This window comes from Protopterus annectens, chromosome 6.part1 (genome assembly GCF_019279795.1).
Source record: "Protopterus annectens isolate FY-2018-M chromosome 6.part1, PAN1.0, whole genome shotgun sequence".
Classification (NCBI taxonomy): Eukaryota; Metazoa; Chordata; order Ceratodontiformes; family Protopteridae; genus Protopterus; species Protopterus annectens.
This window is the reverse complement of record NC_056738.1, coordinates 155,559,192-155,584,249: the sequence shown is the minus strand read 5'-3', so window position 1 is coordinate 155,584,249 and position 25,058 is coordinate 155,559,192. Positions and strand designations below refer to the sequence as shown.

At 40.0% G+C, this 25,058-nt stretch overlaps 1 protein-coding gene across 2 annotated transcripts in view; it reads right to left on the bottom strand.

Moving 5' to 3' along the window:
* Positions 1-25,058, bottom strand: part of STK39 (serine/threonine kinase 39) — a 2,138,083-nt gene that overhangs the window by 942,473 nt on the left and 1,170,552 nt on the right. For both annotated transcript variants that reach the window (XM_044075594.1, XM_044075595.1), the window contains one exon: positions 4,535-4,597. In XM_044075594.1, coding sequence (XP_043931529.1) covers positions 4,535-4,597 — 63 coding nt within the window. The remainder of the gene's footprint in view (positions 1-4,534; positions 4,598-25,058) is intronic.

The following is a 25,058-nucleotide window of genomic DNA, read 5'->3' as shown; positions in this document are numbered from 1 at the left end:
TTCCACCTGTGTCCCTCTTGGACAGGGGCAATAGGTGCTGATTTTAGTGCATGTTTGAACCAGACACCCTTGGGAACGCGAGTTGAACTTGGCTAGGCTTGTAAGGGCCTTGGGACCATTAGCTTAGTAACCTCATATGATCCTATGACTATGTGACAAGACTGGGTTCACCAAAGTAGAATCCAGGCCTTTACCTGGTAAGACTCTGTAATCAGATGGATTTAGGTTTATTGGGGGCACAGCCTCCATTGAAGGAACACGTGTTTTTTTTGTTTTACTAATATGTGTTCTAAACATAAATCCAGCCTCAGGGCACAGAGGAATAAAGTCTTTACTGTGCTCCAGACATCCTGGTTTGACCACAGGCATGGGTACTAAAGGAAGCAGGTGGCAGAGAATGGGAATGATTGGCCAATGTTGGATCACCATCCTGGGGAGGGAGGCAGCCTAAGCTCATTGTAATAGCACCATGAAGAGTCTTGCAAACTCCATCCTGCAGGTGGTATACCGATTGAGTGGGGGAGGTTGCTCATGACAGAAAGTGTGCATGAATCTCCTCAGGGCAATGATTGTGCAGCCCTCAAGGCTGTTGCAGGGTGGTGATGGTGGGGGCTAGTATATACTCTCCTGCCACAATACAATACTGGACTAGTGTTCTTGATGTCTTTACCAGCCCTGGATTTGGGTTAGTTTGAGCCTGGGGAATGCAGGTATGCATCTGGTATACCTGTTGAGCAAAAAGAGCAGATGATATTTGCAGGGAGAAAAAAATATATTTAAAAAAAAAAACATAAATAGAATCTGTTATGTGGGACAACAAGAAATTATGGTGAGTTACTTGGCTTTATCAAAAATCAACTGCCAATCATTAGCGGACCGGAGTTCCGCTGTGGCGACCCCTAACCAGGAAAAGCCGAAAGACACAAACAAACAAACTTGGTTTTATTAAGTTTATCAGCAGTAAAACTGAAATTAATTCACAAAGCTTATTCTCTTTTATGAAAGAGAGTTTGCACATTGAGTATTCATAAACCAGGAAAGAACTCCATTGTAGTATTATATTAGCCTTCTATCTACCCACCTACCTATATACCACCACAGCATCGTTAAATCAGTCTTTCTGTCTTTCTATCTATCCAGCAGTCTAGGTGTCTGCCTGCCATGAGTTAGTCAGTTAAGAGGTCTTGCCTGTGAACACTTTTCAGCCGTGACCCAGACTATAGTATAAACAATTTAGTGTAGCCAATCAAACAACATGTTTTTGAGTGCTGGAAAAAAACTGAAGTACCTGAGAAAACCCAAGCAAACATAGCAGCACCACGCAAACCCAAAATAGACAGTGATCAGAGGTCAGGTTAGAACCCTGGACCAGTGAATCAAAGATCTTAGCCCTGAGCTGAAATCTGTGTCTCAAAATCTGATTATATTTTACAGTTTCAGCAAAACATGTAGCTTCCTATCTATTAGTCATAATTTCCTACACACAGTGTGAGTTTATCACTGATAGCCAATAAAATCCAACTTCCTTGTTCACTTTTAGACAAAACTGAAGACGGAGGTAGTTATTTCTATTTAAAAATAACATTAATTAACTTTAAAGAAGTCATGATAGTAAGTATTTTTAACATCAGTGACAAATCTAGAATTTAACCAAAGGTTACTTGTAAACTCCAAAGCAGAACTGAGGTACTAAAAGAATGAAGAATGGATCTGAATAAGAAAATTTGAGGTTGGAAGAATTACTATTTGATTCAATACAGCAAAAACAGGATAGTAAATGAAGGGAAGGAGGACTGAAGAAATTTGTTGTAATATTAATAACTTTGCTCACAAAGGTATTTGTGTCAGCCTGCATGATATAGGCTAGACAGTTTTCACTAGTTGTCAGCATCTACATTTTATATCCTGAAGCTGTGACATGAATATGTCAGTAAAGTGAAATAAACATCTAAAGTGTAACTATTTAAAGTTAGTTGCTGGATAATTGTTTACATGAAAAATATGAATGATTTATACCACAATGCCACTTAAACAAATGAGTAAATATTGCCTTTATGTCTGACATGTCACTTTTGTCCAATAAACTATAAAATTAAGAATAGTACCAAAATACATGCAGCTATCTGTAGCGTGACTTACTAAATCTTTGAAATAATAGTTGCCAGCCATAGATGAATACGCAGAAGTGGTTACTTTCACAGCTAGTCAGGAGTGTGGGGGAGGGAGGATCAAATTTGAACTCTTAAAATTATTTTGTTTTACCTCTTCTGTATTGGGAAAAAATAAATAAAATGCTTCATGAAACATTTAACCAACTTAAAATAAACACAGACTACAGTAAATGTCTTCATAGGACCATCTAAAATGCCAATGAGTCAGTACTACCAGTGCACCTTAACTTGGAGAGGGACTCATTTATGACTAGTCTATATTACATCAGAGGGGCATAAATAGCATTATGGGAGGAGGACAAACATACCGAAGACCAAAATCATGTCATTATGGTAGTCCTCGTGGTGGTCATGTCAAGATATCTATCCATAATTGTTTTTTTGCATTTTTTGAACATGGGGTCGGGGTGTCACTTCATCAGTGACTAATCATCTAGGGCCAAGGTTTACACCACCAGTCATGTCAAGATATAATTAATTAAAATATAATTAAAAAACTGAATGTGTTGCAATTATAAACTTGGTTTATTTTTGTTATTAATGACTAAATAATGGTTTAATATTTAATATTTATATTTGTATGGGTTGACTGAAGTTGGTCTGCATCTGTTTGGCTGACAAAATTTGACTGACTAAACAGATGATTCACATATGTGCAAGATCACACAATTCTCAGGGTACGGAAATTTGCCCATTCCCCAAGATTTTTGACTCAAAAGTTAGTATATACAATTAGTATGGATGTGGGGGTGTATGTGGGGTGCTTCCCTATTAAAAAAAAAACATTTTTTTTTATTTTTTTTATTAGTTTTATGTTAAGATTTGTATGCACCAAGACTGCTGTTTGGAACATCAGCATTTGCAAAGTTGATGTTTTGACGTCAGCTTTGTAAATGTTGAGATTTGGGTGTTTTGATCAATTTCAGTATACACATATATAAAGTGTGTGTGTGTGTGTGTGTGTGTGTGTGTGTGTGTGTGTGTGTGTGTGGACAGACAGACAGATATATGATTATGTTGATTGTGATGAATTAAATGTGCAATGGAAAAAAGTGGAAAAAAAGAACATGCTACAGATTATAATGAATGTTTATTCCAGAATTTTTTTTCTGCTATTTATTAGAATATTAAAATTATCATGGATAAATTAGAGTTTAAACAACAACCTGGCAAACGTGGATATTTTCTATTCCCATCACACTGTTATCACTGTGATCTCATCAGCAATGCTATGTCCAGAAAAATTATTACCTGAGAAGTACTGGGCAAAGTTTTTGTAAGTGGCTTTGATGTTAGTCGGTGAATTAAAACAAAAAAAAATGATATTTTTGAGGGAATAGAGCACAGTTTGCAAGCTGCCATGTAGCCTGTAATTCTCCAGATGATATCCTACTAAGAGGGAAAAGAAATGCAAGGGAAAAAATAAAACGTGCATTAGATATACAAGATATACAAAAAAACTCATACCTGCCTGCTTTTAAAAGGTAAAATAACTGTTAGGCAGCAGCAGCAGACACCTGTAATGACATCCGTGGGTAGCTAGCAAGGAAGTTCAGAGAAATGTGATTTTGAGTTATTGTTTAACAATATTCTAGCACACTGCCTGGTGGCAAAAAGCGTCCATTTACAGTAATTCAGTTAAACAGCCTTTGGAGGTACTGAAAGCTTCTACCAAAAAAAAACAAAAAGCACGGTAGCACTGTTCTAAAGTGAAGTCATCTGCCTTGCAGTGTACAGCTACACTATGTCTTTTCCAGTAAAGAATAAAATATTTATCTGGATACAATAACAATATACAACTTTCTGTTCTTCACATTAACAGTTCCTCAGCTTTAACAGCTGAGATCTCAACTTAAATGAGCACCAAGTATATTGTTCCATCATTTTTTATGTGATCCTGCCTCTCTGAGTAGTAACCCTGATCTGCTGATGTTCAAATAAAATGGAGGCTATCAGCATAAATTAAGCCATCAATTAACTGTAAACTCCAACTACATGAGTGGGGCTTTCATCAGTACTAGATATTAATATCAGAAAACATTAAGATACACAGCCAAAGCCTATATGCAGGCAAGCATGACATGATAGCTGGAAAATGTGTGCCTGAATCTCTGTAGGTTTCATGTTGTAAAGATCTGGGGGGAAAGCTTAATTGGAATTTTAAAGAAAATATACCAGATTCAGTTCTGACAACATAAAACGTAAACATTAAAGAAATTACAGCAATGCAGCTTTTCATTTTATTTATGTGCATTAGCTATATGAAACTTTAACTAAATAATATAAATAAACATGTACGTTTTCTAACATTAATCACTCTTGCTCTTATCAGATGCAATTTTGTTGAGTAGTACTTCATTTACCTGATTTTCCTGGATAGAAAGCCCTTGGACTTGTGCCGGGATGCTGTTAGCATTCACAAGACTCTACAAAAGAAATAAAAGTTATTACAAATAATCAGTTTTCTCAGAGCTGATGAATATTTCTTTTCACTGTAGTAGTTTCATAAAGTGTGACAACTTTAGTTGCAGCCTACATTCTGAAGCCTTATATTAATCAGATTTTTAACTTTCATCTACAAATAGGCTATAGGATTACTGACTAAATTATCAATGTCCTGATTTAATCTGAAAAATACTTTGCCTCTAACGTATGCTAAATAAGTACTCTGTCTACTCCAACTTTCTACCAGAAGAGTAAGGCCAGATGATACAATTATTAACTATAATGTTATTAGTATCAGTCATCTAAGAAGTACTGCAGTCATCTAAAAATCTAATAGTAAAGAGCACTGTGTGTTTTCTTCTGTGCCACCATTTTAAAGAAATGAACAAGATCTTACAACAATGCACTATTATGCCAAAAGAGAGTCTTTCGATTATTACCAGACTGCAACACTCTATAGTTACAGTACTGACACAAGTACATCAAAAAACAAAACATCTGTAAGACTGTTTTCAGCTATACTGCTAATCTAACTTTTGGCCCACTGAATATAAATTAAAAATAGCCCAAGCAACTGTGGTGCATCTTTAAAAAATAAACCAACAGTACCAGTTACACACATTTATGAACTAAGGTACAATTCAAGCTTTAAGTCTGTTTGCTTTATACCTGCTCTCTGTGCATGATACAAGGTATAAATAACTTCCAAACATAAAAGTTGGCCATCAGCATAGCATTCTCTCTGTCTCTCTCTCTTTTAAACAAACAAACAAACAAACAAACAAACAAACAAACAAACAAACAAACAAACAAACACACACTTTCAGCAGGTATTTTGTGCTCTCCCTCTCAGCAAGTATTCTGGGCTTGTTTTCTACCAGAGCTCTATCTACACCTTTACTAAGTGCCATACATTTGCGCAAAATGCATGCGTTAACTGCAATATCATTGGCTGATACTGAGAGGACATGCATAAGTTTGGTCTTTCGTACATTCCCAGTCCATATATTCTTGTTGTTTTAATAGTGTCCTTGCTCACATCTACATTTAGCCACAATGTGAGGGTCAAAGTTCATGCAATGGACAGGCAATCACAGTCTCATGATTCACAATTATCCCTAACAGCAGTGCCGGTGCCATTTCCATGGAGGGGATGAATCCATAGCTGTGGATGACCACAGTCCGCATCCTTCCCACCTGAGGTCTCACAACACCTGTCTCTCACACACACACACACACACACACACACACACACACACACACACACACACACACACACACACACAGTGTAGCCACATTTGCTGGAGCTGTGTCCCCCAACACATATTCTGAACACTTACTCATTACTGCTGAACATCTACCTCCATCCTGGAAAGTATTATTCCCTCCAAAACAGTATAATCAATTTCTCCCCAATCTCCTGGTCATATCATCCACATCCTAAGTAAATCTCCAGCCCTGTTCTGTGCCCATTGCTGTTTATGATTTTATTTATTTATTTATCCTTTGTTGACCAGCTTAGTCCCACTAGGCTAGTGACCTCTTTTCAAGGCAGATCTGGAGTGGTATTCATACCACTAGGGGAAAATGGGCTAGAGCATCGGTGAACTTCTACTCTTTTTGATAGTTGCCATGAGATTTTTTATGTCCAGCAGATCTACCACCAACTCAAGCAGATGAGATCCCAATTTAATGTCTCATGCATCACTGTGCCCCTCCCCACCTGTGTCTATGACAACTACTACCCCCCTGTATTCACAACTAAGTTATATGGGTAAGTAATGTCTGATGCAGAGCATGGCCAGTCATAGCCTGGTGCAGTACTTCATGTAGCAGTTTTAATCTTTCATGTGTCTAATCTGGCTCCTAGTTGTGGACCAGATGCTAGCTCTGAAGCGGTTACATATTACATTATCGAAGTTTCAGTACTTCGAATACCATATGGTCAACACCATATGATTGAAGTACTAAAACTTCGAAAATGTAATAAAAAAAACAAAAAAAAAACAAAAGTAGCTGCTGTGAGCAAGCCCCCCTGCACCCCCCCCCCCCAGTTAAATATACCAACTCCGAGATCGCATTGTAATGGAGTTAAGTGCAGGAAAGGGAAGGTTTCCCTTTCCTATGCTGTAGCGCGATCTTGGAGTTGGTATATTTAAGTAGCGGGGGGTGTGGGGAGTGCAGGGGGCTTGCCCCCCTGCCTACACCCTTTACTTTACCTTTTTTTTTTTTAATACATTTTCCGGAGCATTCAAAAATGTAATTGTTCGATCATTAAAGGTCGACCTTTAGTGATTTGAACAATTGCATTTTCGATGTTCCAATAGGAACTCCTCTGAAGCATATTGTCCCTGCTTCTGTTTTGAATGGTCTTCCCCTACAGCCATTTCCTCTAATTGCTCCTCAACCTACAACTCCTACACTAACCTATGCCTGTATAGTTCTCCAGTGGCATTGAAGGTTATGCAGTCTGAAAGTAATTTTGAAAATGTCACTTTAGAGACTGAAGTACCTTTCTTTGAATATGAAAAATATATAAATAGCTGGTCAGATTTTCTGAAGTTCTTTGTCCTGTGTAAGAAGAAATGTAATTGTCTGCAAATCCAGTTGATGTAATATGCATTATGCTTTATTCTTATAATTTGAGTAAAAGACTGGTAGCTCTATAGATTGGTTCAAATTTGACTCTGATCATACTTTTGGCAAAAAAGGAAGGATTTGTTCATAAGGAAACCCTGTCTGTGGAAAAGCAAGTAAGGGGACTTTATTGACAAGGCTTGCAGCTCTGACACTCTCCTAGCAGAGATAATAGCTATCAAGAGAATAGTTTTCCATGTCAAAAACTTGAGTTTGTATGATGATGTTGGCTCAAAAGAGGGAAACATTAAATGTGACAGGATGAAATTTAAGTCCCATGGAGCTGGGGCATCTCTGACAGGTGGTCATTGTAATAAAGTACCTTTGGGAAACGTCTTGCATAGCCTATGAGACATAACGCTGAGGCCAGAATCACCAATATGAAAACTAGAAATTGCTGCTAGTTGACCTCTAATAGTAGCTGAAGCTGCACCTTCGTTGACTAATTTTGCCAGGAATTCTAAAATGGAATTGACTGAGGCAGTAAAAGGATTGATGTGATTATGAGAAGCCCATATTGAGAATCTTTTCTATTTACTTTTATAGATCTTTCTTGTTAAAGCCTTATGGGAAGAAATTAGAATATATTTCTCTGATGAAGAAAGGTTAGGAAACCTGGCTATGGCTGGAATTGGAGCAGCCAAGCTGCCAATTTGAGGGTTCGAAGGAAGGAATGGAGCATTCCTGATGCATGAGTCAGAAGGTCTGGAAATGGGTCCTGAATTCAGGGCTCCTCCTGAAGATGAAGGCACAGGAAGGAGAACCAGAGTTGATGAGGACAGTATGAGGTGATGAGTATCAAGTCCCTTTCCAAGCAAATGGCTTTCTGAAGAACTTTGGGTATTAATGGAAAGGGAGGAAAGGTACAGAGGAGACCAGAGGGCCAATATTGAACAAGTGCATCCATTGGCGATTCCTCCAGAGGGGGGGATAAGGGCAAAGTAGTTGCTGCATTTGGCATTCATGGATGTCGCAAAAAGGTTGCAGCAAGGCTGGTCCCATATGCAGAAGATGTTTTCTGCTAACTCCTATTTTAAGAACTACTTGTGCAGCAACAGAATCGCTCTGCTGAGTCTGTCCACTTTCACACTGGATTTCCCTGGGATGTGCGCTGCTATCATAAAACATTGGGAGGAGGTCGCCCACCGCCATACCCTCAGGGCCTCTTGATAAAGGGTGTAAGATCTGGATCCTCCTTGTTTGTTTATGTACCATACAACTGACATGTTGCCTGTCTGTGCTGCTATAGTTCTCAGCAGAAGAGAGTCTGGGAAAGCTTGCAGTGCTAAAAGCACCACTCTCATCTCTAGAACATTGATGTGCAATGGTGCCTTGTGATCCTGCCAGGTGCCTTGGACGGTCTTTCCCAGATAATGCCCCCCCTCCAATCTGAGAGGCGTCCGTGGTCACTGTGGCCAATGGTTGGGGAAGTACAAATGGTCAGCCTAGCATCACATGGGTGGAGTAAAGACACCAGCAAAGGTCTTTTTTGCAAGTTTCTGTTATCATTATTTTATGGGACATTGGCAATTCTTGCATTGACCACTGAGAGGAAAGTAACCACTGTAGAGTGTAGATGTGCTAAAGGGATCAGATTTATTGCTACTGCTAGCTTCAATTAGGTCCGTATCAGAGGTGATGGACTCCTCTGGGAGTCTAAATCCTTCCTCTTGCACAGTCCCTTCTGAGGGACCTCCTCAAAAGGGTACTCTGGGGAGGTTTTGGAAGAATGGGGGGGTGCCCTGTGTGGCATCCTGAGGTCAAGGATCTCTGCATCCCTGTGGAAGCGAGGTCACAGAGGCAGACACCAGTGCTTTTGGGGGAAGAACGTCCAGAGATGACAGAGGAACTGTCTGTAGCGAAAGTACTCTCCTCCTCATCACCTTAAAAGCCCCCCCCCCCCGTCCCTGATTCAAGGAAGTCCCTGGATCTGAAGAGATTGAAGGGAACTCCCCAAAATCAAAGACAATGGGCCCAAGGCCAATGTAGGACTCAAGCCCACCCAAGCCGATGCCCCAAGAGACAAAGTCGGATCCGACAACTGTCAGATCTGACTCGCCTCCCCGGACTCGACTAAAGATCATTGTCTCCTAGACTCTTCAGGTCCTGATGGAGCCGAGGACATCGGAGCAATGGTCAGATCAAAAAATCCTGAACTAGGTCTCAGATCTGAAGTTTCCCCTATCAGCTCTGGACATTCTAGCTCCAAAGTCCAAGGTCAGATTGGAGGAGGACTCTCCGCAGAAGATGATGTGGTTGGATCCGATAATAACTTGGCCAGCGCTGGTTTCCTTAATATCCTCTGTATCACTCGATCCAAATCATTGTCGGATAAGCTCCTGGAAGACCAAGTTGAGGTGGCTGGAGACTTGGTAGGCTGTAAAAAGGGTGATCTTATGGTCAGAGAGAACAGCTCCAAGACTGGGGACCGTCTCTGAATCTCAAATTCCATTGGCACCAAGACAGATGGTGCCTGAGATGTAGATCTGTTGGATCTGATAGATTATGGATCTGGTGTCGAAGTTTTGTAACCTTTTTTGATGGCTCCGATGGAGCACTTGAAGAGGAAGATCTCTTCTCAGACTTATCAGATTTTTATGTAGCAGATTTGCCAGATTTGTGTAAATCCAGACCTTCTTGTATTCCCTCTGAGAAGGGTTTTTTAACAGCCCTCTCAATATTAATTTGATTTTCTTCTCCAGGAGTGCTCAGTGGCTAAATAAATGATAGTTAGAGCAAGACTCCTGGAGATGGACAGCTCCTAGACAATAGATACAACATTTTTTGTCCACATTTTTTGAAACATGACAGTTTCATCTCCTTAAAAGACATTGTAACAGAGAACAGAACTAGTTAGAGAAGTTTTATATATATATATATATATATATATATATATATATTTTTTTTTTTTAATTTTTTAAAGGAACTAAGGGGAGAGCAAATCCCTCTAACTTAAACGGGGCTATGCTTGGGAGACAGAAAGGTATAGAGCAAGGAGAAAGCCCTCTAACTAAAATGGGCTAAGGGAATAGCAGTTCTCTAACTTAAATGAACTATTTGAATAGAAAAACAAGCAGAAGGAAAACAGCAATCAGAGAAATAGCCCTCTAACTTAATGGGCTAAATAAGCTTTTAAAGAAAGAGCCGGGATAGAGAGAACAAGGCTTAATCGAAAGATGATGGCTAATAGTAGAAAAAATACAAAAGGTGGAAGTACACTAAGCAATACAAAAAAACTATTATGTTTAAACAATTAAGAATGAAAATACGCATTTTTATGCAATAGAGAATAATAGAATATTATACTTAGCCAGAGCTAGTAGAATGAGCACCTGATCTTGTTTAGCAGCAAATGGGATCTGGGGAGCTTTCCTGGTGCATGCTGGGATAGGGTTTAGCCACAAGCTAGTGGAAGATCTCGAGTTTATATATAAAGGCTGAGTTGGATCCAAGGATTGGATCCAAACCCATCCTGGAAGAATGGAAGTGAGATAGGACAATAACTCATCATGTGTTTCTTTCTCCCGTTCCCAAATTTCAGAGAAACTACCCCCATTAAGCCTGCCTTTGTGCCTAGGTAATCTCACCCTTCTACTAAAGGTAGGAAGAATAGCAAACAGGCTCCTCCTGCTAAGGCTACTTAATTTTCAGGGACTCCAAAGCCTTCCTTTCCAGACAAACCAGGTGCTGTGTGACTATCCGTCCCTTCCCAGCCACATTCATCTTTGTCTTCACCTTTCTCTTTATCTTCCTGTTTGGCTTCAGATCACTCCGGATTCTTGGGTTCTGTCAATCATTCGTCAGGGGTACTTGATGGATGTTGAAATCCCATCCTCCTTTTATGGGCATTCCTCAGCCTCCTTGGGAACAACTTTCCTTTTTCCCCAGAAGTTCTTCAAAATCTCTTAACTCAAGAGGTGCCTGTGTCCCAAAGGGGGAAAGGGTTCTACTCCAGACTGTCTCTGGTGACCAGAAATGAGGGTATTTGGAGACCTATTCTAGACCTCTTTCATCTAAACACTTTTCTAAAAGTGCCTTCCTTTCAGATGTTGTCCCTTCAGGTTCTGTTTCCTCTCTTGCTCCCTCAAGCCTATATGGTATCTCTGGATCTCAAGGATGCTTATCTCTATATTCCGATCCATCCTCTTTTCAGGACGTTTTTGCATTTATCTGTTGCTTCCTGGCATTTTCAGTTTTCTGCTTTACCCTTTGACCTTTCTACTGCCCCGTTGGTGTTCAGCAAATGCCTTGCTTTTTGTACGCTTCTAGGGATCCAAATATTTCCTCACTTAGATGAGCTGTTGATTCAGGTGTCCTCCCCAGAGACCCTTTTGCAAAATCTACATTTTGCAATTTCCCTTCTTCAGAGCCTGGGGTTCATTATAAATTTCAAAACGTCTCCTCTGACTCCTACTCAGGATCATGTTTTTCTGGGTTGCAGAAATCAGATGGTGCCAGTGCTTGCATCTCTGTCCTCTCCAGAGGCCTTAACTCTCATTTTTTTCTTTCACACTCTTCTTCCACTGACTTCCATTACCACTAGGAAGTTTCTGAGAGCTGTGGGTTTCATGGCATCCACTATTTCAATACACCCTCTGTCCAAACTTCACATGAGAAAGTTTCAGTGGCTTTTGAAGTCAGTGTGGCTCCAACTTGCACATCTTCTAGACTTTGTGGTTCCTCTTCTTCCTTGTATCAGGCAGGAACTTCACTGGTGGATTCAGCAATTGTCTCTGAATCCAGGGATTCCTTTTCTTCCCACTCTGCCCTCTCAGGAATTGTTCACAGATGCTTCAGACATAGGATGGTGGACAACATTTGACTCCCTGAAGGTACAGAGGGTGTGGTCACCTCATCAGCAGAGGGAGCACATCAATATCAAAGAGATGAGAGCTCTTCTGCTGGCTCTTCAGGCCTTTCATCCTCTTTTCTCTCTAGGGCCTCTCTAGGTTTCCCAGACAATACCACAGTGATGTGGTATATCAACAAATGGGGAGTAACAAGATCTTATCTTCTTTGTTGGTTGACACTGCTGGTATGGGATCTTGCTGTCAAGTATCAACTGACTCTTCAGGCAGTGTATATCCCTTTCAGTTAAAATGCTGTGGCAGAAACTTTGAGCAGGTCCTTAATTCAGTCCCACAATTGGATACTTCACAGGGATGGGTTTTTGGACATAATCCAACAGTGGGGTAACTCTTCAACTGGATCTTTTTGCCTCACCTCTCAACATGAAACTCCCTCTATTTTGTGCCGGAGTCCCAGGACCACTGGTATGGAAGGTGGACACCCTCTCATTTTCTTGGAAGAGGATGTTTCTTTATGCATTCCCTCACCTTCCTCTCACTCTGAAAGTCATGTTCAAAAAAACTTATTGGTGACTCCCTTTTGGCCACAACAGCACTGGTTCCCTCTACTTTTGCATCTAGCCAAGGGCAGTCATCACACACTACCTCACAAGGTGGATCTAATCACAAAAGACAAGGGATCTCCCATCCTTTCCCACCTGTCTACACTTCAACTGACACTGTGGGTGATATGATTTTGATTCCTCTGACACCTGTTTTCAGAGGACATGCTACAAGTCCTACAGGAGACCAGGAAACCTACTACTAGGAAATCCTACTTATCCAAATGGAAGAGGTTTTCTATTTGGTGCCTCTCACAACCTGGACCCATTCACTGTGGATGTTCCTTTTGTTATCTCTTATTTGTGTGACTTGCTCAATGCTGATTTAACCTATTCTTCTATTAAGACCCGCTTATCACCTATCTCTGCTTGTTTGCCTTTTTCTCCTCCTCTAGCTTCTAGATTTGAGGTAAAACAATTTCTTAAAGGTGTCCTTAACATTAGACTTCCCAGGAAGCCTGTTCCTCCTCCCTGGGATCTTAACTTTGTTTTGGAGAAGTTGACTTGGCTCCTTTTGAGCTTGCTGCTTCAGCCTCCTTGCATCATTGTTTCTAGAGGACTGTTCTTTTGTTAGCTCTTACTTCTGCCAGACTGGTGATTGAGATGCAGGTTCTTATGGCTTGTCCTCCTTTTTTGATCTTTCATGGGGACAGTGTGTCCTTGCACAATCACCCTTCTTTTATATCTAAAGTGGTTAATCAGCTTTTACCTAACTAGTCTATTAATCTGCCTACCTTTTCCCTTCTCTGCAAGATGACAGTGAGAGGGTGCTGCATACGTTGGCATGCAAAGGCAACTCAGGGTTTATTTTGATAAGTCTAAGGCTATTAGAAAATCTGATCAGTTATTTGTTTATTATATCATAGATCTTTGGGACTTGCTGTAGGCAAGAAAACTATTTATTCTTGGATTTCTAAGGCTATTTCCTTTTGGTACACTTTTCATGGCAAGAGCCTTCCTTCTTCAGTTAAGGCTCAGTCTACTAGAGCTGTGGCTTCTTCTGGTGCCTTTTTCAAGGGCTTAGATACTAACTCTATTCATGAAGCAGCTACCTGGATTTCTGTGCATACCTTTACCAAGCACTACAAGCTACATGGTATCTCTTGAGCTAGGGCTGGTTTTGCTAGTGCTGTTCTTCATGGCTTTTTAGAGGAATCTTCTGCTCCTTCCCCCTTCCCAGATTCCTTTTGAGCTTTGGCACTCTCCCATATGGTTAAGAATACTGCAGCAGTGAATGTAAGGACATGGTACATTTGTGTAAAATCTTAACATAAAGGTAGATGTCCTTGCTTCACTGCTACAGTATTTTCTCCTTCCATCCACCCCCCCCCTAGTCTCTTCCTTCCTTGATGGACAGATTACCTCTTGGGTTCCTTGGACTGGTGTTCCTACTGGGGCAATCAGTGCTGTTTATGGTAGGCAAGGCATGAATGTCACCTTTATGCCTTATGTTATGCAAGGAGTGTTGGTGACGTTTGGCAAACCTTTTAAATAAGCAACAATTAGTGTTTGGTAGACTGGCCAGACGTCTGAGCATCCATGCTAGGGAATCCCATATGGTAATGAGTACTGCAGCAGTGAAGGCAAGGATATCTACCATTATGGTAAGATTTTACACAACTGTACTTTATGTTTTGGTTAAGAGGTTTACTTGCAAAAAAGCAAAGAACGCTGCACAGAATGCCACAAAGCCGTATTTTAACCAAGTTTAAGCGCTTTTGTACTAAAACATGTAGAACTTCTTCAGAAACGGTTGTAAAGCTGGTTTGCTCTATTTAAAAAAACCTCAATGGCACCAAATTGAGCTCTTAAAGAGAATTCTTAAAGAAACATACCACAAAAAAGACAAAAGGTATGCATAAATACAAATAGCTAAAAATACATTCAAATAGCAGCCTTTCAATAAGAAATTGTAAAAACCATACCAGGTTTAGTAAAAATTATTAAAAAGTTCACTTGAGTAAAACTAACAATTTAATTAAACAAGTATGTATACCATAAGTCAAACTCCACTGGTGCAACCCACACGCAAGGCTTCAACCTGGTCTGTAACATTAATAGAACTTGTTGACAGGAGACTTCCCCATCTGTGGAATAGACTCCCTCTCCATGTCAAGCAGAGCACCACTAGCCCTCTTTAAGAGGAACCTAGACAACCGGATGGGAAACAAACTACACCCCTGGGGTCCCACTGGACAGGGGAGGCTTTGTGGGAACATAGGAGAAATTCCTGGCTAGGCTTATAAGGGTATCTGGGACAATAGCCTATTATCGTCCTATGAACCTATGTATGCAGAAGAAAAAAATCAAATTGCAGCAGCCTTACCATTTAGAATGGATTTAATGCTAACAAAATCATTCATACCTGGGACAACTGTTGCATTACGTAAGAGCTGCCAAAAAAAAAAGTCACATTGTTCTAATTGAAGTTCCCATTCTCCTCCCCTAATAGGGACTGGGACTTTTTCCAAAACTGTAAAAACAAATTTTCTAAAAACTTTGCATATTCTAGAATGCTTAAAAAGGGCATTAGTAGTTTGTGCTTTTTTCATAGCATTTAAGTCTTGATAGATTCTGGTTTTGAGAGGGCAATTGGTTTTGCCTACATAAAATGCAGAGTAGGAAGAGCAGAAGGCAATATAAACAACACCCTTCATTTCACAATTATAGTTCCCATTAACCATAATCAGCTTTGGGTATCCTCTGACCGAAAAGTGGGAGCCTTGTAAAATTAATCTGCATTGCTTGCAGGCCCCACAGCTTTTCATCCTCACATTTTTGGTGACTATGTAAGTACGTATTTGTTATTTTCCAACAAAAGTTTAAAGATTTTACAGTTTTTATACACAAACCTGGGTTTTTGCTCCATTTGGTCAAACAACCCAAGGGTGCCAAAAACAGTGTTCCAATGACTAGTTATCTCTTACTGAAGGGAGAAAACATCCCTGTTATACTGAATCACCATAGCTTGTGATAGGTTGTCATCTTTTGCTTTCTTGTGTTGTATAAAATGTGGTTTTCACAGGAGTGGTCCATATTCTGTAATCCTTTTCTCCAATGGCCATGTAAACCACTTGTCAACCAACTCTGATGGGTAGCCACGATCTTTGAATAAACAACAAAGCTTGAACCCCTCCATTTGAAACATAATATCGTCTAACACTAACTGGCTTAACCTGATAAACTGACCCTTTACCAGGTTTCTCTTCTGCCAAAAGGGATGCTGGCTGTTAAAATGGAGGTATGCATTGGAAAAATTTCTTTCCTAAAAATATCAGATTCATACTGTCCACAAACGTTGTTCTTAATTATAGGTTCATAGGTGTGTGTACTAGGCTAATGGCCCTGAAGCCTTTACAAGCCTATCACATAGAAGTACCCTGGCATCATGTTGCCTGATGTTAGTTCCCAGTGCCTCTATCAAGTAGAGCCACTGCAGTGATCCCCGGGGTGAACTTTCTATTTTCCATCCACTCATCAAGATTTCTCTTGAGGAGGGCTAATGAGGTGTTCTGCTTGACATGTATAGGAAGTCTTTTCCAAAGCATGGGCAGTCTCTGGGTTATGACCCTGTCCCTCCAGCATGTTCTGTTGATTATGGTAATGAGGCTGAGGTCTCTGGAGCGTGCGGTGGGGAGGGATTGGGATGCAGCACTTCTAACAGAGCTAGGTCAGACCTGACTTTGTAAGTCAAGCAGAGATCTCCTCTTAGTAGATGATAGGAGACAGAGAATAGCTGGAGTTCTTTGGGTCTGTCCATGTATGACATGTGTTTAAGGCCTATGATCCTCTTAGTGGGGTACCTTTGTGGCCTTTCTAGCTGTTGCATGTGTCTAGTGAGGTACATGCCAAATGGGGCATTATACTCGATGACTGGCCTAATGAGGGAAGAGTAGACAGAGATGATGACCTCTTTCTTCCTGGATGCAAAACCCTTGGTAATGAAATGTGCCACATAGTTACATCAATTGACTGAATTTGTCTCAGCCTGACAGATGAACTCTAAGAAATCTGTAGAGTGGTTAAGGAAGTCAATAAATTCCATCAACTTGTCTCTACTATCTTTCCGCAGAAAAAAAGTATACAGGCACCTCATAACTTTCCACCTTATTAAAAAGGGAAGAGTTGAATACCATGTTGGTCTCCCAGGTCCGCAGTACCATATTAGCAAAGATGGGACTGATGCTGCACCCATAGAAACATCCCTATGCTGTTCATAAAACTCACCCTCAAAATAGACAAAGTTATTGGTGAGTACAATCTCCATACACTGGTAAATCAAACTGCTGTCAGATCGATTCAGGTCAGAGCCTTTTCACATAGCTTCGAGCAACCAGTCAAGACCAAGATCATGGGGTATAAATGAAAAAAGGTCCTTGATGTTCATACTGACAAACAAGCTTTCAGATAAGAAATTAGTGTTAGCCAAGCATTCAAGAAAGTGCTAGGGGAAACTGTCCATTAAATACAAAGAAATTCAGATGGACAACTTATTTCTCAATTATTGCATCTGGGATTTTTTGACAGAGATGGTACTGAGCTCATGGAAATAATGGTCTGTGAAATCTTGCAGAACCTTACTAAACTGGAAAACAAACTTAAAATTTTAGATGAAAGTATTAAGTCTTCTTTTACCACCAGGAAAATTTTAAATGAGCAATGGAGAAAGCTGAACACTATGAAACAACGGCTTTCAGACAAAAGCAAAAAAATAATCCTAGGAACATAAATGATGATTTAAATAAAATGGTGTACTCCAACCCACCAGTGAAAATTATGCCTAAGAAACCTACCATAGGACAGAATATAGTTATTCTGCTAGGAGCAATGAAACTAATGAATCTGGGGCAGCAGAAGGCCCTTGGAGATCCAAGAGACTGGAGGTGAAAAGGGAAAAACAAAATATTAATTTCTTAATTAATAATTTAATAAATTAATTCAGATTTTCAGGACCAAGATTTCTAGAGGGCAAACTACCAGAACAGGCTGCTCCGGAGACAGAACAGATAAGTGTTTCACCTCCTGGTTTTGGGAAAATTGTTACAGATTTTGATGGATTTAAGATATAAAATTTCTCTCACACTACCATAACACCATCCTTTATAACGCATTTTAAAAAAGGTTTTAAATTGGTTCCATTTTGCCAACCCAAAGTATTGGATTTACCAATCAAACTAAAGTTGTTTACAAGGAAATTGAACTTTAAATGCACCATGATGCCTAACACAGCAGGACGGTAAATGTAGATGTGAGCAGGAGTAGTACATACAATCCACCATTGGCACCACCTGTTTTGTTATTTGAACATATTTGTGAAAACATCATCAGACAATGGTGCTCTGGTAAGAAGCAGACCTTGTATAATCTTACAGTGGTGGAATGAGAACTGCTTTTCTCCCTATGCAGTAACAGGAGTTTACCTATTATGAAGCCAAACAAGGGAGGGTGGGGGTATTGTGTTGAAGGATCATTTCATTTATTCCACAAAAATGTTGGAATACCTGAAAAATGGAGCATTTTTCTCTGAGGCATCAAGAAATGAGATAAACATAGCCTACCATGGCATCGATTTGATTTTAGAAGACATCTTTATCTATTTCGATCTGGGAGCTAAGACAAGGGAGTGCTTTGTCATTAAGAACTCAAGGATCTCTGTGATATTTGGGATCTGAATGATCCATAAATCTGTGCCTGGCCCCCTTCTTAGACCTATAGTGACTTCAGCAAGATCGAAGACCGAGCCCCTTGGAAATATGTGGACTTGAAATTAAAAACAACCAAAGACACCTTTTGAAAGACTCCTGACACTTTCTTGAATGTTTGGCCAACACTGAGTTCTTATCTGAAAGCTTGTTTATCACCATGGACATCAAGGATCTTTTTACAGGTATACCCCATGACCTTGGCCTTGACTAGTTCCTCAAGGCTATGGTAAAAGGCCCTGACCTGAATCGATCTGACACCAGTTTAGTTTACCAGTGTATGGAGATTGTACTCACCCATACCTTTGTCTATTTTGAGGGTGAGTTTTAAAAACAGCATGGGGGTGTTGCAATGGGGGCAGCTTCGGCCCCCATCTTTATTAATATGTTGCTGTGGATCTGGGAGACCAACATGGTATTCAACTCTCCTCTTTTCGATAAGGTGGAAGGTTATACGAGGTACCTGGATGATATTTATTTCTATGGAAAGGGAGTAGAGATGAATTGATGGAATTTATTGACTTCCTTAACCACTCTACAGATTTCTGGAAGTTCACATATAAGGCTGAGATGAATTCAATTGATTTATTTTATGTTACTGTAATTAAGAACAACATTTATGGAAGGTATGAATCTAACATTTTTAGGAAAGAAACTTTTTCCAATGCATACCTCCATTTCGACAGCCAGCATCCCTTCAGGCAGAAGAGAAATTTGGTAAATGGTCGATTTGTCAGGTTTAGCCAGTTAGTGTTGGATGATGATATGTTTCAAAAGGAGGGACTCAAGCTTTGTGGTTTATTCAAAGATTGTGGCTACCCATCAGAGATGGTTGCGGAGTGGTTTACATGGGCATCGGAGACAGGAGCAGCCTTAGGTCATCTGGTGCCCTAGGCAAAAGAGCTCTATGGCACCCCATCCTGGTCTACCTACACCAAATAAATACTGGAAAGGTGCCCCTAATAGAGTGACGCCCTAAGCGGCCGCCTAGTTGGCCTATGCCTAAGGCCGGCTATGATCGGAGAAAAGGATTATAGAATATGGGCTGCTCCTACGGAACCCACATTCTATACAACACAAGGAAGCAAAAGATAACCTATCACAAGCTATGGTGATTAAGAATAATAGGGATGTTTTCTCACTTCAGCATGCAATAACCAGGCATTGGAACACTGTTTTTAGCACCCTTGGATTGTTGAACCAGGTGGGGCAGAAAACAGGTTTGTGCATAAAAACTGCAAAAACTTTAAATTTTTGTTGGAAAATAATAAAGAAGTGTTTAACATGGTCATCAAAATTGTGGTGATGAAAAGTTATGGGGCCTGCAAGCAATGCAGATTCATCTTACAAGGCTCCCACTTTTCAGTCAGAGGATACCCAAGGCTGATTACAGTTAATGGGAACTATAATTGCAAAATGAAGGGGGTTGTTTATATTGCCTTCTGCTCATCCTGCCCTGCATTTTATGTAGGCAAAATCATTGGCGTTCTCAAAACCAGAATCTATCAACACTTAAATGCTATGAAAAAACACAAACTACTAATGCCATTTGTAAGCATTTTAGAGTATGGAAAGATTTTAGAAAATTTGTTTTTACAATTTTGAAAAAAGTCCCAGTCCCTATTAGGGGAGGAGAATTGGAACTTCAATTGGAACAACGTGAGTTTTTTGGCAGCCCTTACTTAATGTAACAGTTGTCTCAGGTATGAATGATTTTGTTAGCATTAAACCCATTCTAAAAGGTAAGGCTGCTATTATTTGATTTTCTATTCTGCATGCAGTATACATACTTGTTAATTTTTTTATTTTTACTTAAATTAACTTTTTAATAACAATTTTATTAAACCTGGTATGTTTTTTACAATTTCTTATAAAAAGGCTCCTATTTGAATTTATTTTTAGCTATATGAATGTATTTTTTGCTATTTGTATTTATGCATGCTTTGGGTCTTTTCTTATGGTATGTCTCTAAGAATTTTTTAAGAACTCAGTTTGGTGCCATTGAGGCTTTCTAATGGAGTAAATCAGCTTTACAACTGTTTCTGAAGAAATTCTACATGTATTAGAGCGAAAGTGCTTAAACTTGATTAAAATATGGTTTTGTGGCATTCTGGGCAGTGTTTTTTTTTCTACATAAGTTATTTAATACACTGTTTTGTGGAAGTTGTTTTGGGTTAAGAAGTATAATTATTAATACACTTAAACTTGTGCTGAGCACCTTTAAACAAGGTTAAGCTCTAGTCTCATGCTAGGGCTTAACAGAAGCCACTGATACCCATCATAGTAGCAGCAGATGCTAAAGCAGCTTAAATATCTGGGCAGTACTTACTCTGCCAAACTTTTAAAACTCTGTTAATGATCTCCCCCTAGAATTACCGAATCTTAAATTAATAATGTATGCAGATAATATGCTGATCCTGCAATCCAGTACTATAAATTCTGACCTGCAAACCAAGTTACAGGGTAGTTTCAATCACCTGTGTGCCTGGTCCACAAACTACTAATTAACCCCAGGAAAACCAATGTCATCATCTTTGCCTCAGCTGCTAGTTTCTCAGAGGGACACTGCACTTCTGCCCTCCATCTGTACAGCAGCATTAAGTGCTTTACGCAGTGTACTTTTTTTCTTTTTTTTTTTGTTACTGTCAGCTTGCACTGTTGTAAATCTTGGAATTAAGGCAAAATTTAGTACACTTTCATCTTCCTTCACTCCACTTAAAATTTTTTGATGTCATTAGAAGAGTAAGTGTATCACAAAAGAAAAATAACAAACAAATGCTGGCAGTGCTGAGCTAGCTACTGCAGGCACCTTCAATTACCCAACAAAAGGGGGAAATTACAGAGACCCAAACATTCTTACTGTGGTGCATTTAACCAGTAGTACTTCACTGATAAGCAAGTTTAGTAACTACAACAAAGAACGCATCATGCTAAATGCTCTCTCTTCGTCTAGAAGACAGGAATTTTGGATGAAGATGCTGACAATTTTTAACTTTTCCACCACAGCACTTAAAAGACTGATCAATGCTCTAATTATGGTTGACTAGCTAAGAAAAAAGACAAACTGTGCTTGCAAGAGCAGAAGTAATATGTTTAGCCAAGCCAATGAGTTATGGTAGAGGCAATGTTATTACTTTCATATCATTTGTGTATGAAGAAAGACAGGCATGAAGGTTGCTGAGGGGACTAAAGGCTCAGCATACAGAAAAGGCCAGGTACTGAAATAGCAATTGTTATACCTTTTGTAAGGATCAGTAAATAAATAGATTTGTGAACAAGTCCAGGTCATTCTAAAAAGACAATCAAGCATCAAATTAAGATGGATTAGCAGATTACTGTTTTCATTAACAAGCTTGAATTCAGGTTTCTGTGATACATTATAGAAAAGCTCTGTTTTTTTTCTGTCATAAAATAGATTCTGCACAGCTTCATCTGTAATCTCCCATTATAGCTACTATCAAAAGAGTTCACAAATTATCTAAAATTACTTTGCTTTATACATCCAATTTGTTGTTGTTTTCCATTTTAAACTGACACTAAGATTATTACATCTCTTTGCACAGACAGCTTATGTTTGGTAGGTCTGATAATTTAAAACTGAAGATTTAAAATGTGCTTGTTTTCACTTCATAACAAGCTAACTGGCTTGTATGACTATATTTAACCTTGACTTGACGTTTACCTCAACTTTACTTCATGTTTTACAGTGGCTATGAGAGGTCTCTGGTTGTAGTTGTTGTTTGTCTTTCGGCTTTTCCCGGTAAGGGGTCGCCACAGTGGAACTCCGGTCCACTAATGATTGGCAGTAGATTTTTTTTCACGGAACGCCGAGGTGCCAGCTTGACGCTCAACCTTCAATGAAGGCACGCCCATTTACGCACGCATGTCTTTCGAACACTACCCAACCGCGGGGAGAACATGCAGACTCCACACAGAAGGCACTCCCAAGCCCAGCAGAGAATCGAATGGGAGAACCTCTTGCTGTGAGGTAACAATGCTACCACCATACCACCGTGGTATGAGAGGTCTCTGGTACTGGAGGAAAAACAAATAAATGATTTTGAGCTAAAGATTACAGTGGATGTATTTAAACATCACAATTAGAAAAGTTAAGTTTGGCAAATGCTTAATAAACATGGCTCTGTCATGCATTAATTTTATTTTGTAACCCACTTAGCACCAACTCTATTAACTGGGAAGATTTGGAGAACTATTTTTACACAGGATTACTGTTAAGTTTATCTTTCTTATTTCCAAGCACTACCATGGTTTTAAAGGCTTTAGAAAAAAATATACTATCTGTTGCAACTGTCATGCTTATGTTTTATGGCAAACTATGAAGTGTTACTGCTTGTCATAATAGTAGTAACAGACAGAAGGATACAACAGGCACTCTTAGAAAAACGAAAGCACAAAGAACTCAACATGCTAAAAGCATTCTGTTCCTCTAGAAGAGAGGCATTTTGGATGATGATATTGCTGGCTACTGGTCATCCTAGAGAACAACCATCTCATTAACCACTCAGCTACACCAACAGTTGTTGAGAAAAGAAGTTATATCTTACCATAACGTTCCATCTGTGTTGTTGATCTTCATTCATTCATTACTGATGGGGTATCGGTTCTATCCTCGGAACTGAGCCGGCCAATATCAAGCTCGCTTCAGCAAAAACTCTCAAGCCAAGGTCCCTGTTCTGTCCCTGCTCTGCTCCCTGTTACCTCAGATCGACTTTGCAAGTTGATAAATAAAAGGAGAGGCTACCACTGGTCATAACAAACCTACAATAAAGGAGTACATCAGATCAACCAAGAACCTCCGGAAGGGGGGCGGAGGGTGGGAAGTAAGGAATGAACAAAGATCAACAACACAGATGGAATGTTAGGGTAAGACATAACTTCTTTATCTGATGTTGTTAATCTTCGTTCATTCCTTACTGATGGAACAGAGTCCCCAGCTACCTGTATCCCTGTGTGGCCCTCATAGAAGGACATTCCTGAGCACCATGGAACCAAAGGAAGCTCTACCTCTGGAGGCCAAGACCAATTTGTAATGAAGAATAAAGGTATGAGGTTTGGCCCAAGTTGCAGCTGAGCAAAAATCATTGACGGAAGCCTTAGCATGGAAAGCTGCTGAAGTTGCCATAGATCTTGTAGAATGAGCTTTGATGCTATGAGGCAAGGTGAGGTTGTTTTTGTGGTAGATAAAGGTAATACAATTTCTCAACCATGAAGCCAATGTAACTTTTGATACAGGATGACCCTGTCTAGGTCCAGAAAAACCCAGAAACAGTTGGTCTGATTTACGGGTAGATTTTGTTCTGTCCAGATAAAATTGTATTTGCCTATGAATATCCAAGGAGTGTAGGCAATACTCTCACTTGTTAGAATGGTTAGGAAAGAACACTAGAAGGTCAATAGATTGGTTGATAGACCACTCTGACACCACTTTTGGTAAAAAGGTAGAATTAGTTCTCAGTGATACCCTATCCTTGTGGAAGATAAGATAGGGAGGTTTGATGAATAAGGCCCGAAGTTCTGACAAGTGTCTGACTGATGCGACTGCAATCAAAAACAATGTTTTCCAAGGCAGATATTTTACATCACATGAAGATGCAGGTTCAAAGGGGAGCTGTTAGAGCTTGCAGAACCTATGCCAAATCCCAAGGTCGTACCGGTTCCCTAAAGGGAGGTTTTAGGTGGATAACCCCTTTCAAGAAAGTCTTACAGAGTCTGTGTGACATAAGTGAAGAATCTTGAAAACCAATATGGAAATTTGAGATGGCAGCTAAATGCACGCAAATAGCAGAGGCAGACACTCCAGAGTGGAAAATATGTGATAAGTAATCCAGTACCACTGAAACTGGAGCGGACAAGGGGTCTAATTATTTACTTGCTGCCCATAGAGAGAACCTTTTCCATTTGTTAAGATAGATTAGTCTGGTGGACGATTTATGAGATGCAATAAGAATATTGCACACACAGGGGATGAGAGGTTTTCATGCCTGGCAATCAATGGAAGTGGAGAAACCAAGCTGTCCGTTTCAGGGTTGTTAGATTGGGGTGAATCACACCCTGCAGATGGGAGATAAATGTTGGGGATGGATTGAGGATCCACGGTTGATCTAGCAGTTGAGGCCAAAGGAAGGGACATGTCGAGGCCAATATGGAGCAATGAGGATCACTTTACTCTTCAACTATTGTGCTTTCTTCAGAAATTGGCAGATGAGGGGAAGAGGAGGATAAGCATAAAGTAGACCCAAGGGCCAAGCGTGGACTAGAGCGTTCCTCGGTGACTCTCCCCAAGGGGGGATTAGGCCAGAATAGTTGCTGCACTTGTAGATGGTTGGGGAGGCAAATAGGTTGCAGCAAGGCTGACCCCAGCGGTTGAAGATTTTTGCCACTATCAGAGGACTGAGGGACCACTCGTGAGGTTGTAGAATGCACCTGCTCAATTTATTCGCTATCACGTTGGAGTTTTTGGGAATGTGCATTGCAATTAGAAAGTGGTTGTAAGCTATCGCCCATTGCCATATTCTCAAGGCTTCTCGGCATAACTGGAAAGATCTGGTGCCCCCTTTTTTGTTGATGTACCAGACCACTGACATGTTCTCTGATTGGATCACAATAGTCCCTGATGGAAGGATGGAATGAAATGCTTGCAACGCTAGAAGCACCGCCCTCAATTCCAGGACA